Here is a 15,438-nt window from a genome sequence, read left to right on the forward strand (position 1 = left end):
TCTTTGAAAAGATTATCCGTGTTTAAATAAAGTGCCTGATAAATTAGTGACAGGAGGAAGTTCAGAAAGCAAACTTACCTGGTGTAAAAATAAACTATGTTAATTTGCTTTACATACAATTGATAATAAATGCATTTTGTGGGTATGCAAAGTAATCTTATTCATTCTATACTTATGTAAAGGCTTTCAAAAAACAGTAAAAAATTTTTTTAAAGAATTTAAATCTGTTTTATAAATTAATTCAGCTAACTGGTGACTGATTTTTCCAAGTCTTTATTTTTTTCCCCCATTACATGTCTTTTAGACATTTTGTTGCTGTAACAAAGATTGGGTAGCAAAAAAGAAAGAGGACAGAACTCAAATCAGTCATTCTAGTTATTTATTAGCATCTATGGAAAACAGCTAGATTTGGGAAGGCAAGTAAATATTCTATGAAATAAGGCATTGTTCTTTCTTTTAAAGTTTTCATTTATCTTTGATTTCCTTGGTCTTAGGAACATGAATAATTTTAGAGTTAGCTATATTTACCAGTGAGATATATTAAATGAAGATTTCCCTGTCTGAAGTTGGAAAGATGTAGCAATACTCCATTCTACTTTAGAAGATCTTGTTTCTGTGGTTGATTTCCTCATAGTTGACATGTTGTATACACTTGGTACATTTGGAGGGTCACAGAAAAAGAACTGGCTTAGGAGATTGATGATCTAGACTAAATCACAATTTGGGGCCCTCTGTAGCTGTGAAACATTGTAACTTGGCTGATTTTCGCTTCCTTCTGCTGTAAAATAGAGATAGGAATATCTATCTGACCTATTTCACATGTACTGTTGTGAGAACTAAATAACATGATGTATTTGAATGTGCTTTGGAATATGTAATACACTAAAGTTGTTGGTAAATACTTTAAAAATGTGACTTGCTGTGCATTTTTTAGGCAAAAAAATGAAAACAGAAGTCATTGGGAAGTATAAATGCTTATGAATTATACAGCCCAAATATACATAATTTATAAGTGCTTTATAACAAAATCAAAAAAATTATTTACGGATTTTTTTAAATAAAAAATTTTGCAGAATGTTCACTACATGATTTTATGACTCTCCAAAGGAGAAATCCTATAATTAGTTCAGTTCTTTGCCTTACAACTTCATTATAAGGCAGAATAATGGAATAATTAAAGTTTTAAAATAAGCAAAATATATAACTCTAAACCACAGTCCCTTTATTTTAAAGAGCTTAATAAGAACACTTCCCTCAATATATATACAACCTACTATTTATATAATGTTAACACTAACTCACAATTTAAACCATGATGATCAAAGTCAATGTGCATTTCTTCTTCCCTTTATCAGTTAGATTATTGAATATCTGACAATCTTGAGAGATTCCACTGTATTTTTCAAAATGTGTGTAATATAAAAAATGCCTCAGTTCAGTTCAGTTCAGTTGCTCAGTCGTGTCCGATTCTTTGCGACCTACTGAATAACTAAGGTGTTGGGCAAGTGTTTGGAATGCAGATCAGAGTTTTAGAAAAATATCTGAGGAACAGAGCAGTGTACCTGATCGTGTCCCATGCAGACGTGAACCCATACGGAGACGATGTGCACAGGCAGGAGCAATAACTGAAGTAACCCACCAGCTCCTCCTTTAAAATGGGAAGCCCGCAAGTTTCAACAGACCTCTTAAGAAGTACAAATGAACCATTTGCTCATTCTAAATCTTATGATATCTTGATTATATTAAAAGGTACCTTTTAAAAAAAATAAGAATGAAGTATTAATTATAATGTAGCTAACAAATACTAAATTCTGGGCAAGAGCAAAATTTTTATACCACATGACAAAAGCATGTCAATAAAATGTGCTAAAGAATAACTACAGAATGCTAATATCCCAAATATCCCACTATGATCTTTGCTATCAACAAGCCAAGATTCAACTCCATCAACAGCTTCTGTCTCTTTCACACACTGCACACACACACACACACAATTTCTCACACCATCTTGATCTACAAATGCAGCGCAGGTCATCTCATTTTGGACTAGTAAGTCTTCTGAAAAAGATCAACCTTCTTTCAATAAATCAATCATCAAAAATGACCCACTGCTTTCACTAAAGGCAATTCTGTGTTTAAAGGGTAGCCTGCAGAGAACTTGCAGGGTTGAAATAAAATTAGCGTTGGCACAGAGAAATTCATACAAGCAGATAAAAGTGAGTTTATCGCATACTCAGTAGAACATATTCAGGTCAGGTTAGGAGCAAACAAATTGGTAAATGTATCCTTGGCTGGCAGAAAGGTCGGCATAATTAAAACAAGCTTGTTTGGGCCCCTTTCATTTTAAAGTCTGCTTTGCAGAATAAATACATCTGTGAGACAAGAAAGATGAAACCAGAACTCTTGGCATTATAAGTTAAACAGTAAGACAGTACATTTCTGCTAAGTCTGTAGTTCTAAAATTATTCATTGTAAACATCCTATATTCTTTTCTAGTTAATCAATTTCAGAGCTTGAGCTTGTGTCTCTGTCTATGTCAAATTATCATTTATTCTATGAAAAGCAGCACAAATACTGTTCATTCTCATTTCAACATAAATTCCTTAAAAAAAAAAGTGTTAAGGCCATTTAATGGAATCAGGGCCAACTGAAGATTACCCTGGTAAAAGTCAAACTACTGAATTAAAAATTGTGAAAAAGAGTCATAAGTGGTTGTCTTGTGTTTTCCTTCTTGGTTACTTGAGAGTAGCTTGTAGGATTTATTAGTCTCCAACATCTCCATCTCGATCTCCAATAAGCCAGAGAAAATGAAAACTTAAGGCCAACAACGCTGTCCCAAGCAGATCACCCAGTGCTGTCAGATAGGGAATGGAGAAGCTATCCGGGTCCTTTCCTTTCCTCCAGAAATGATGTACCATCCAGTCAGCGATCCACAGCAAGGTAAACACCTAAAAAAGAACATCAAAGATTATTCCTGTCGTCTGGACAGTCCCAGCCCAGTAAATAAGGCCATTAGCCTAGGCCACCGCTCTCTGAAAGGAACAATATGTGTCTAGGAGAAAGAGTTAATTGACAAGAAGGTTTTCTTTTCACCAGAAAAAAATACTGTGTGTCTCTGCAATTAATGAAGTTTTTCGGGCTTCCCTGGTGGTTCAGTGGTAAAGAATCTGCCTACAAATGCAAGAGACATGGGTTCGATCCCTGGTCCAGGAAGATCCCACATGCTGCAGAGCAAATAAGCCTGTGCACCACAACTGTTGAGCCCGTGTTCTAGAGCCCAGAAGCTACAATACTGAGCCCAGAAACTGCAACTACGGAAGCCCACACACCTAGAGCCTGTGCTCTGCAACAAGAAAAGCCACTAATATGAGAAGCCCATGCACCGCGACTATAGAAGAGTCCAAGCAGCAAGGAGACCCAGAACAGCCAAAAAAACACATAAATAAATTTGAGCTTTTCTTCAACTTGTCACATATCTTCTCATTTTCTTCTAGCCTCCCCCAAACTACCATGAGCCTTAACTTTAGTAGTATTGTATATTTTGCCAAACCACTTTCGTTTCAACTCACTGCAGTAAAGGTAAAAAATTGGAAATAACCTAAAATGTTTAATGCCTCAAGAATGGCTAAATTAACACTTATGTCATACAACCGAAGGGCTTCCCAGGTGGCCTTGGTGGTAAAGAACCTGCCTGCCAATGCAGGAGACTTAAGAAAGTGGGTTTGATCCCTGGGTCAGGAAGATCCTCTGGAGGAGCGCATGGCAACCCACTCCAGTATTCTTGCCTGGAGAATCGCATGGACAGAGGAGCCTGGCAGGGTATAGTCCATAGGGTTGCAAAGAGTCAGACACGACTGAAGCAACTTAGCATGCACGCACAGTTAACAGTGGGATTCCTTCAGACCTTCATTTTGTTCCAAGGGACAGGAAGGAGTCTAACTCCCCAGAGAGGAGGTCAGATGTTCAGAATTGGAGGGCTCCCCTGAAATGGCCAACCACCCCTGCCCCAATCCTCCAACAGTAAAGTGCCCAGTCAACCACCCTCTCCCACTGCCAAGCTACTTAGCCTCTCCATGCCTCAGCTGCCTTTCTGTAAAATACAGAAAACAATCCCTCTCTCATAGAGATGACAACATGAGCATTAAATAATGCAGAGCACTTCGAACAGTGCTGGACACACAGAAAGAACATAACAACTATTTGCTATGATTTAAAAGAAACTAGGTCATACATGAAGAAACAAGAACCTGACTTCTCAACAACTGCAGTAGGAGAAAACCTAGCGATGCCTTCGAAATCCTGAGAGAATATTTCTGACTGTAAACCTGCACCCAATTTATCAACCGAGGGCTGAGGGTAAACTAGAGGCATCGTAAGACACGCCAGCACTCAGGAAACTTCTCCCCTGTTCTCTTTGGAACTTTCTTGAAAATGTGTTGATGCAAAATGAGGGAGAGAACCAAGAGAGAGAAAGACCTGAGGGGTTTCCCTGGAGGTCCAATGGCTGAGACTCTGCGCTCTCAGGGCAGGAGGCCTGGGCTTGATAACTGGTCAGGGAACCAGATCTCACATGACACAACTAAAGATCCTGTATGCTGCGAATAAGACCTGATGCAGCCAAATAAATAAATATATATATTAATAGAGAGAAAAACCTGAGATCCAAAAAACAGAAGTGCCAACCTAAGAGAGAGTGAGGGAAAGCTCCAGAGAGAGACAGACACAGTAGGCTGGGAACGGAGTCCAGACAGAGCTGGAGGTTGGAGTCCTCTGGAAGTGAAGTCTCCAGGAAAAAGGCAAGCTGGTAAATTATCTGATATAACAGAGTTTGGGGGAAGGGACTAATTATAGGTGGGTGATAGATATGATGGACCATTTGGGAAAAAATTAAAGATAGGTATACAGAAATCTGAGGAGGGCATGGCAACCCACTCTAGTATTCTTGCCTGGAGAATCCCTTGGACAGAGAAGCCTGGTGGGCTATGGTCCACAGGGTTGCACAGAGTTGTACATGACTGAAACAACCGAGCAAACACACATACAGAAAGCTATGAAAGTGAAAAAACAGGGCAATTATCTCCAGAAAAAATTAAAGAAAAATAAAAAGAAAGGAAACGTACTGTAATACACAATGCAGCTTTGTGATCAACGATATTTATAGCCAGAGAATATAGACAATATTTATTATATAAAAATTGGGCATTACTGCATTAGGAGGTTGAAAATTGGGGAAATAAAGCATGGAGTTAGATAGCTAAATCCTCACTACCATAAGTGTGGGTCCATAAATATTTTTTTAAATTATTGGAGCAAAATTAGCAATGCAAGTACAATACAGAGATAAATAACAGAAGAAACAGCTACATGAGCTCTGGAGGACTATCAGTATTGAGAACTTTATCCCCCCTAACACATAAAATATCTTTTGTTAATATACATAAAATATCCTGTTTCAATAGGTGATGCATGCATGGGCTATGAAGCAAATTTAATGTAACTGGTCTTAAAACAGTAAACAGAATAAAATGAATATATGAAATAGAATAGAAAGTATCAGCATGTAAAAAAAAAAGTACTAATATGTGTACCACACAGTAAGGATATTTCATAAAACTTTAACTTCAGTTATGAAATCATATGTTTAAAAAACATACAAATATGTGTGTGTGCGTGCGTGCTCAGTTGCTTCAGTCATGTCCAACTCATCGCGACACCATGGGCCATAGCCCTTCAGGCTCCTCTGGCCACGGGATTCTCCAGGCAAGAATACTGGAGTGGGTTGCCATGCCCTCCTCCAGGATAAATATGTGTGCATTTATTGAAATACAAACATATTTCTAATGGGGTCTAATATGTAACTCCCCAGAAGGGGAAAACCACGTCTTCTATTTGATCTCTTGGTTTCCAGCGAAACACTTGTACATGACAAGCCTGAAACCAATGGCTGCTGTTGAAGAGGCTCTACCACTGAGTAACTGTGTTGCTGTCGACAAGTGAAAAAGCCTCTACGTATTAGCTTCCTCATCTCTAAAACGAGACTCACAGGCTAGTTGCAGAAATTAAGTGAGATGTAAAGGGTTAAGCAGATGTTTGGTACACAATAAACACTCAATAAATATCAATGCCATCATCATTAATCGTGAATTGTTACACTGTCTCAGAATTTACCACCTTTATTTAAAAGGTAATTTGGAATAGAAGCATGACTTCTCACCCTTCTAAGCCTTAGTTTGGACTTCTTTAAAATGAGTGAATTGATGCCTACATGGTCTGTTTTAGTTCTAAAGTAGAAAGGTAAGAAATATGTGGTCATAAACCACATAGTGATTGCTCTCCTTACCTTAGCGTTTCTTTCTCCGCCTCTCCCACATTCTTAAGTCTCATAACTGAAATTAAGTTTTCTTCCCATGCAATTTATTTTTTTTTCAATGCATAAGTTGTTTGATATTTATTTACTGGTTTGTTCATTCAACAAATATTTATTGAGTATCTACAATGGGTCAGGTACTACATACATACAAACAAATATTCTTGCCCTTTCACAGCTAACATTCCAGTGGGAAAAAACAAATAAAAATTTTTCAAGCACAAATAAATAACACAGTATATTAAAAGATGATAGATACCATGGGAAAAATAGAGCATGGTAACAGGAGACGGCAATGGAGAGAAGGAATGAAATTTTAAATTTTCTGTGTTTTAACTATTACAAATGAAGCTGAAGTCTCTGTTTCAAAAAGAAAATAAAGTACTGTTTCACATTAAGTTCCTTTCTCTGGGAATGTACTCTCTACCATGCCTAATTTTATTAATGCTCTGCTGAAACTGGAGACAAATTTCCTTCTAAAGCAAATAAATAGATAATAATTAAGGTAAATAAAAATAAATACCACATAATTAAATACCTAAAGAAACTATTATTAAATAATGGTAACAGTGCTTCATAAAGTTTCTTTTTAAAGGTACTGTGATGACTTAAAGTTCAAGCAGGTTTAAACTTATTGTTTTTGGCAAGTTAACAAAGGATATCAGTGTTTCTTGGAACACTTTGTATAAATCAATCATTAAAATCACAGTAAGTATCAGATACTTCTTAATGCAACATGTTTTACTTTCAAACTAAATGATAAGGAATGTATGCTTTTTTACTGGGAAAACACAACAAAAACCTAACCAAGCGTTGACTGTATTTTTACTTGGTCTATTTGTTTTTATGAAATATGCATAACTTCTTTGGGTAAATATACCTCCTGAAAAGGCAAATCTGTAGCCCCAGCTAGTTATGCATGTTCCAGGTGTATTATTTGGAATCTAAATAAACATATAAAGCACAAGAATATATATTTGATTTGGACAATTGATTTCCTTGGCCAGTTTCTTTTCTGAGCTAGAATCAACATTCTCATCCATGAACATCCCCTCAATGCCCCATTGCCAGTAACAGCCTTGTGTATCATGTGAAGAAAGATGATTTCTTTGGGAGAGGAATGCTTAGAAATATGATACAAATAAACACAAGGAATAGCAAATTAGTACATTTCTTCCTAAGCCTTAACTTACAAAGGCAGAATTCATTTTCCCTATAAAAATGTGCTTCCTTAATCCAGTTTCCAGACTGGAAATGCTACTCATTAAAATATAATATTTAAATGTCTGCTAAGACTAATTTAGGATTATTAGTCAACAGGAATTCAATCTACTTCTCATATACAGATAAAAACATCTTTTCTTTGGCCTAAGTTATTTTTGTGAGGTGGGAGGTGAGGGAAGGTAGGAAATGAAGGAAACTTATTTTAAGAAGGAGCCCATAATAGTCACCAAACTTCTCAAGAAGTCCATGGCACAAAAATGATTAAGACCTTCTTAGAATGGAAGGACCTTTCTTCTATCCAAAAGAAACCCTTAGAATGTGTTCAGGAGACAAGATAACAATATTCACAGCCTTGATTTTTAACAGCAAAAAATTACAATCTAAGACTTCCCAGGTGGCTCAGTGGTAAAGAATCTGCTTGCTAATGCAAGAGGCACAAGAGACGTGGGTTTGATCCAACTAAAATAGGTGAATAATAGGTACACATATGAATGAATCTCAAATACAATGCTGAGCAGAAGAAGAAAATCACTTAGCACAAATTCACTATGATTCTATTTTTTACAAGTTTCAAAACCACGTAAAACTAAAAACATATATTTTTAGGTATTCAAATAAATGCATTAAATCATAGGGAAGAGCAAACACTCCTTAGCTATACTATTCTGAATGAATAGTTGCTTTGAGGAGGAGGAAGGAACACAGAGGTAGCTTTAAAAGGTGTAGGTACTAGGTTACTGGTAGTTCCTAATTCTCAAGCTGACTAGTGAGTGTCCTGGTGGTCACTGTATGATTATTTTTTATATCATGTGCATGTCATTGTTGTTTATCTATTCAATAATTAATACACAGTTGAACTTTTTTTAAAAATACAGTAATTTTTGCTGAAGCATTAGGCTTCCCTGGTAGCTCAGATGGTAAAGAATTTGCCTGCAATGCGGAGACCTGGGCTTGATCCCTGGGTTGGGAAGATCCCCTGGAGGAGGGCAAGGCAACCCACTCCAGTATTCTTGTCTGGAGAATTCCCATGAACAGAGGAGCTTGGTGGGCTACAGTCCATGGGGTTGCAAAGAGTCAGACATGACTGAGTGACTAAGCACAGCACACAGCACATTAATCCTAGCCCAGTGATTCTTGCCACTGGTCATGTGACCATGTTATTCCATTCCAGTAATGCAAAGACTAGTGATAGCTAAGGTCACTTAATATTATGAAATGATAACCTAAAAATTCAGCAGAAATTCCAACTAAATAAGATGTTTCTTAGTTTAATAATAATAATAATAAAAGATAGAAATAAAACATACAAACTGCTAGAGGAAATTAACAGTTATTGACTACCTACTATATCCTTCCTCCTGAGAAACCTGTATGCAGATCAAGAAGCAACAGTTAGAACCGGACATGGAACAATGGATGGGTTCCAAATTGGGAAAAGAATACATCAAAGCTGTATATTGTCACCCTGCTTATTAACTTCTATGCAGAGTACATCATGTGAGATGCCAGGTTGGATGAATTGCAAGTTGGAATCAAGATTGCCAGGAAAAATATCAACAACCTCAGACATGCAGATGATACCACCATTCTAATGGCAGAAAGCAAAGAGACACTAAAGAGCCTCTCGATGAGGGTAAGAGAGGAGAGTGAAAACACTGGCTTAAAACTCAACATTCAAAAATCTAAGATCATGGCATCCGGTCCCATCACTTCATGGCAAATAGATGGGAAAACAATGGAAACTGACAGAACTTATTTTCTTGGGCTCCAAAATCACTGTAGATGGGGACTACAGCCACAAAATTAAAAGACGCTTGCTCCTTGGAAGAAAAGCAATAAAAACCTAGACAGCATATTAAAAAGCAGATATATCACTTTGCCAACAAAAGTCTGTATAGTCAAAGCTACATTGTATGGATGTAAGAGTTGGACCATAAAGAAGTCTAAGTGCTGAAGAATTGATACTTTTGAACTGTGGTGCTAGAGAAGATTCTTTGAGAGTCCCTTGGACAGCAAGGAGATCAAACCAGTCAATCCTAAAGGAAATCAACCTAGAATATTCATTGAAGGACTGATACTGAAACTCCAATACTTTGGCCACCTGATGCAAAGAGTTGACTCATTGGAAAAGATGCTGATGCCAGGAATAAGTGAAGGCAGGAAGAAAAGGGGACAACAGAGGATGAGATGGTCGGATTGCATCATTGACTCAATGGATATGAACTTTAGCAAACTCCGGTAGATGGTGAGGGAGTGGGAAGCCTGGCGTGCTGCAGTCCATGAGGTCCCAGACTCAGACACAATTCAGCGACTAAACTGAACTGAACTACATGCTAAATAAAATTATTTTAAAGATGCTAATATCCATAGAATATTAGGAAAATATGCAATCAGCAGAGATCACGTCCTGAACACCTCAAGAGTTCCTTCCTCACCCTCTGCCTGTAGCCTGAAGATGGCTCTGCTTCTATACCTTCCCTTTTCAAATAGGAAGACTTTGTTGCCCAGAGAAACAGTTCAGTGGAAAAAAGAATATTCAATCACTTAAAACTATTAATATTTTTTGAATGCCTTTCTAATATATTACTCAAGTCTGGGAAACAATTTTTTAAAATAGCACACCAAAATATTTATGGTGGTGATCTAAGAGTAGGGGCATTTTGGACTGTCAGACTCCCTGACTCCAAACTATACGACAAAGACACAGTAATCAAAACATTATGGTACTGGCACAAAAACAGACATACAGATCAGTGAAACAGGACAGAGAGCCCAGAAACAAACCTATGTACCTATTTTCACTTAATCTACAACACAGAAGGCAAGAATATACAATGGAGACAAGACAGTCTCTCCAACAAAGTGGTGCCGTGAAAAGTGGACAGCTACATGTAAAAGAATGAACAGTCTGCAACATCATACACAAAGATAAACTGCAAATGGATTAAAGACCTAAATGTAAGACCAAATACTATAAATCTCCTAGAGGAAAACACAGGCAGAACACTCTTTGATATGAATTGCAGTGATATTTTTTGTATCTGTCTCCTACAGTAATGGAAATAAAAACAAAAATAAACAAACGGGACCTAATTAAATGTTTCTGCACAGCAAAGGAAACCATAAACAAAATGAGAAGACAACCCATGGAATAAAAGAGAATACTTGAAAATGATGCAACTGACAAGAGGTTAATCTCCAAAATATACAAACAGTTTATACAGCTCAAAAAAAATAATGGACAGAAGATATAAATAGACATTTCTCCAAAGACGACATACAAATGACCAAGAAGCACCTGAAAGATGCTCAACACTGCTAATTACTAGAGAAATGCAAATCAAAACTACAATGAGGTTTCACCTTACACCAGTCAGAATGGTCATCATCAAAAAATACAGAAACAATAAATGCTGGAGAGGATCTGTGAAAAGGAAACTCTCCCATGTAAATTGGTACAACCACTATGGAGAACAGTATGGAGATTCCTTAGAAACAAAAAATAAAGCTACTATATGAGCTTGCAATCCCATTCCTGGACATGTATCTGTAGAAAACCATAACTGAACAGATTACATGCACCCCAATATTCACATCAGCACTATTTACAATAGCCAAGACGTGAGAGCATCCTAAATGTTTACTGACAGATGAACAGATAAAGAAGATGTGTACCTACAAACAATGGAATACTACTCAGCCATAAAAATAATGAAATAATGCCATTTGCACAACATGGATGCAACCAGAGATTATCATACTAAGTGAATAAGTCAGAGAAAGACAAATATATCACTTATATGCGGAATCAAAAAGATGGTACAAATGAACTTATTTACAAAACAGAAACAGACTCATAGAATTAGAAAACAAACATCACACCAAAGGGGAGGAGGCGGAAGGGGATAATTAGGAGGTTGGGATTAACATATATATATGTTAATATATATATATAACACTGCTGCTGCTGCTGCTAAGTCGCTTCAGTCATGTCCGACTCTGTGCGACCCCATAGATGGCAGCCCACGAGACCCCGTCATCCCTGGGATTCTCCAGGCAAGAACACTGGAGTGGATTGCCATTTCCTTCTCCGATGTGTGAAAGTGAAAAGTGAAAGTGAAGTCGCTCAGTCTCGTCCGACTAGTAGCGACCCCATGGACTGTAGCCCACCAGGCTCCCCTGTCCACGGGATTATCCAGGCAAGAGTACCGGAGTGGCTTGCCATTGCCTTCTCCTACTATATATAAAAAAGATAACCAACAAGGACCTACTGTATAGCACAGCAACTCAACACTCTAATAACCTATATGAGAAAAGAATCTGAAAAAGAATAGATATATGTATAACTGAATCACTTTGCCGTACGCCAGAAACTAACATAATATTGTAAGTCAACTATACTCCAATATAAAATAAAACTTAAAAATCCATTAAAAGCAATAAAGTTTAGCATTCTATTTAAGTGGTTAGTTCAGTTCAGTTCAGTCACTAGTCGTGTCAACTCTTTGCGACCCCATGAATCACAGCACGCCAGGCCTCCCTGTCCATCACCAACTCCCGGAGTTCACTCAAACTCATGTCCATCGAGTCGGTGATGCCATCCAGCCATCTCATGCTTTGTCGTCCCCGTCTCCTCCCACCCCCAATCCCTCCCAGCATCAGACTCTTTTCCAGTGAGTCAGCTCGTCGCATGAGGTGGCCAAAGTATTGGAGTTTCAGCTTTAGCATCAGTCCTGTTTCCAAAATACCTAGTTAGAACACTTGAGTAGTCAATTACAGAATATTTTATTTGTATTTGTTAAACATTTAATACTTCTTTAAAAAAAGCATTATCTTCAAATAATTTTATGTATATATTTCACCACTCCAATGGATTTATTCTCTTTTAGATGAGGAATCTTGTCAAGCATTTGCCTTATTACCCAAACAAAGTACATTCAATACATCCTGAATCCAATTTAACAAATATTTATCTATATCTAACACAGAAAACACTGTGATGAGCTTTCTGGAGCAGCAAGAGAAGAATAAGACATGGTTATTGCTTTCAGTGAGATCAGACTCTAAATGAAGAAACATAACTGAAATGCCAAAAATAATCCAAGAATAATATAAAGCTGAATATTCATTTTATAAATATTTACTGTACCAGGCAGGGTCTGGATGCTGAGTCTATGATGATGAATAATACATAATCTGTGAATGAGCCTGAACTAGCAACATACTCTTCTGTTCTCTTGGGGAAAAAAATGGAATAGACCTTTAAGCAGAGCTGGAAAGTAACACCATAGGGAACCTCAACTGAAGTTCTCCAGAGCACTTCCTGAAGCAGATGACTCATAGACGCTGATTATTAACTCAAGATTCTCCGAGCACACAGAGTAAACAGCTTCCACCCAAGTCCAGCAAACAGCTAGGGTTACAGATAAAAGCATGGTGTTGGGCTTTCTTTTGGCCAAGTGGAAGGATTGCTGACACTTCATATTATACCCAAATTAATGTTACAGGTGAAATCAAACAATCTGCATCTAAGCTAAAAGAAAAGGCAGTCTGGAGACCAGGGAAACCATTGGGACGTGTTTTCTTGGTCAGGTCTGAAAAATCTCAGGTTATGGTAGTGAAATACATTCTAGTTCCTTCTCCTTGTTGTGTAGTTGCTAAGTCAAGTCTGACTCTTTTGTGACCCCGTGGATTATAACCCGCCAGGCTCTTCTGTCCAAGGAATTTTGCAGGCAAGAATACTGGAGCAGCTTGCCATTTCCTTCTCCAGGGAATCTTTCCAACTCAGGGACTGAACCCATGTCTCTTGCGTCTCCTCACTGGCAGGTGGATTCTTCACCACTGATTGACCAGGGAAGCTCCTTCTAATTAGTCTTGTTTATCTCATATTTAACGTTTATTATCCAACGTCTGAAATGTTTCAGCCCAGGCACTGTCCCATCAGATGTTTCAATAAATAATTCAAAGACCCCTCCTCCCATACTGACGGACTCAAATTGAAAATCAGATATGCTACTTTCAGGAAGAACTGACAACAAAAGTGAAGTTCTGGATAATCCTTAATGAAACCCTGCCGCTTTGACTGGGTGAGGAACAAAGTGGAGACTGACAAAGTAAAAAGTTCCCACACTCCCAGGGAAAGACTGATCTTTGGCGACAGTAACAAGAAGCCACCAGAACTGGTTTTCTGTTCATTCAATCAATAAACAACTTGCCTTATTGAAAGCATTTAGAAGGAAGTCAATCAATGATAGTCCTGGCTCCTGAAGTAGGCAATTAGGAAACATTGGGTCCAATAAAAATACACCTCTGAGGACCAACTAACAATAGTAGTCACATCCAAGTATCCAGACCTCAACAGAGGACATGTGCCCATCCCTGAACTCCATGCATCCCTGAAACCCTATAAAAGACCAGTAGTTGCTCTGCTTGCAGAGGTTTTGCCTGCTCCCAGCTTAGCTTCTTTATGATGATGAGCAATAAAATCAATTTTGTCTTTTTACTTCAAATACTGAATGATAGTCTCATCATTTTTTGACTTCCTTTAAACACCCCTTCTAAAAAATGCAAAAATCTTTACTTTCTGCTTTTATATATTTCCCTATATGGTACAAAAATCACAAGTTTGATTAGCTTTGTTATGCAGAACTAACACAGACACTTATTTTTAAGATAAAAAAGAAGAATGGTGCTAAACATCTATTTTTTTAAATAGGAAAAATAATGTAATGATTGAATCACTCGGGTCAATATTGTCTGGCTGAATATCCCAGGGTCACAACCAACAAAGATTTTATTCTCACAAATTTCTTGAAAGATAGTTTTTATGCTTTTCAAGTCAGTGCTTTCACATAGCTGTGTTATAGTTCAGTTCAGTCACTCAGTCGTGTCCGACTCTTTGCAACCCCATGAATCACAGCACGCCAGGCCTCCCTGTCCATCACCAACTCCTGGAGTTCACTCAAACTCATGTCCATCGAATTTTTTTTTTAAAGCAGATGTTGTGAAAATTCCTCTAAGTCATGTCTGCAATTGCAGCAGAACTCAGAGCACAGGAGTAATATCCTTAACCAGAACACTAGAAAAAGAAGGCTCAGCTTCTCTGGTCCTCACAGCGTCAGGCTTGACAGGATGGAAAAGAGCTCTCTTTCTGAATGTCTTGCTCCACGGGGCTCTGGCATGCCATGCCTCTGATGAGGCAGGCACTTGTTTCACCTTCTTTGTTTACTGGCCTGGAGCCCAATTATACCTCTCCAGAGAATGAATCATAAATATGGATTTAGGAAAGTGTCTCAATTTTAAGATCCTATAATCTAAGCTATAATAGCATAATACAGTACTGTATCACAAAAAAGGTAATCCCAGGACTAAAGTCCCAGGTTTGATCCCTGGGTCAGGAAGATCCCCTGGAGTAGGCAATGGCAACCCACTCCAATATTCTTGCCTGGAAAATTCCACAGAGAGAGGAGCCTGAAGGGATACAGTTCATGGGGTCACAAAGAGTCAGACACTACTGAGTGACTGAGCACACAGGGCTAAACAGGAATCTCAAAAAATCACCCGTTTCAACTTCCTTCTTTCACTATATTAATCAACTCCTAAAGTTAAACTAGATATTTTTACAACTAGAAAAAATGACTCCATGGAACTATAGGTCTCCATTTACATTTCCTTTATCTTTCTCTTCACAGTTTCACCTCAACCCACAAACAGACAGGGGCAGAAGAGTCACACAGAAAGAATTCAGGGATCCTTACTTCCCAGTTGGAACGTGGTGGATTTAAATCCTGATGAAGGAAGGAAAATGTGCGTGAAATTAGACAACCTGTTAAAAATCTCTTCATTGC

General features: G+C 37.9%; 1 protein-coding gene across 9 annotated transcripts in view; it reads right to left on the bottom strand.

Moving 5' to 3' along the window:
• Positions 1–375: 375 nt before the first annotated feature.
• Positions 376–15,438, bottom strand: part of SLC41A2 (solute carrier family 41 member 2) — a 158,833-nt gene continuing 143,770 nt past the window's right edge. For all 9 annotated transcript variants that reach the window (XM_055394189.2, XM_055394186.2, XM_055394190.2 and 6 more), the window contains one exon: positions 376–2,948. In XM_055394189.2, the coding sequence (XP_055250164.2) occupies positions 2,763–2,948 (186 nt within the window). In that variant the 3' untranslated portion in view covers positions 376–2,762. The remainder of the gene's footprint in view (positions 2,949–15,438) is intronic.

Source organism: Moschus berezovskii, chromosome 6 (genome assembly GCF_049115385.1).
Source record: "Moschus berezovskii isolate FMDL1 chromosome 6, NW_MosBer_1.0, whole genome shotgun sequence".
Taxonomy (NCBI): Eukaryota; Metazoa; Chordata; class Mammalia; order Artiodactyla; family Moschidae; genus Moschus; species Moschus berezovskii.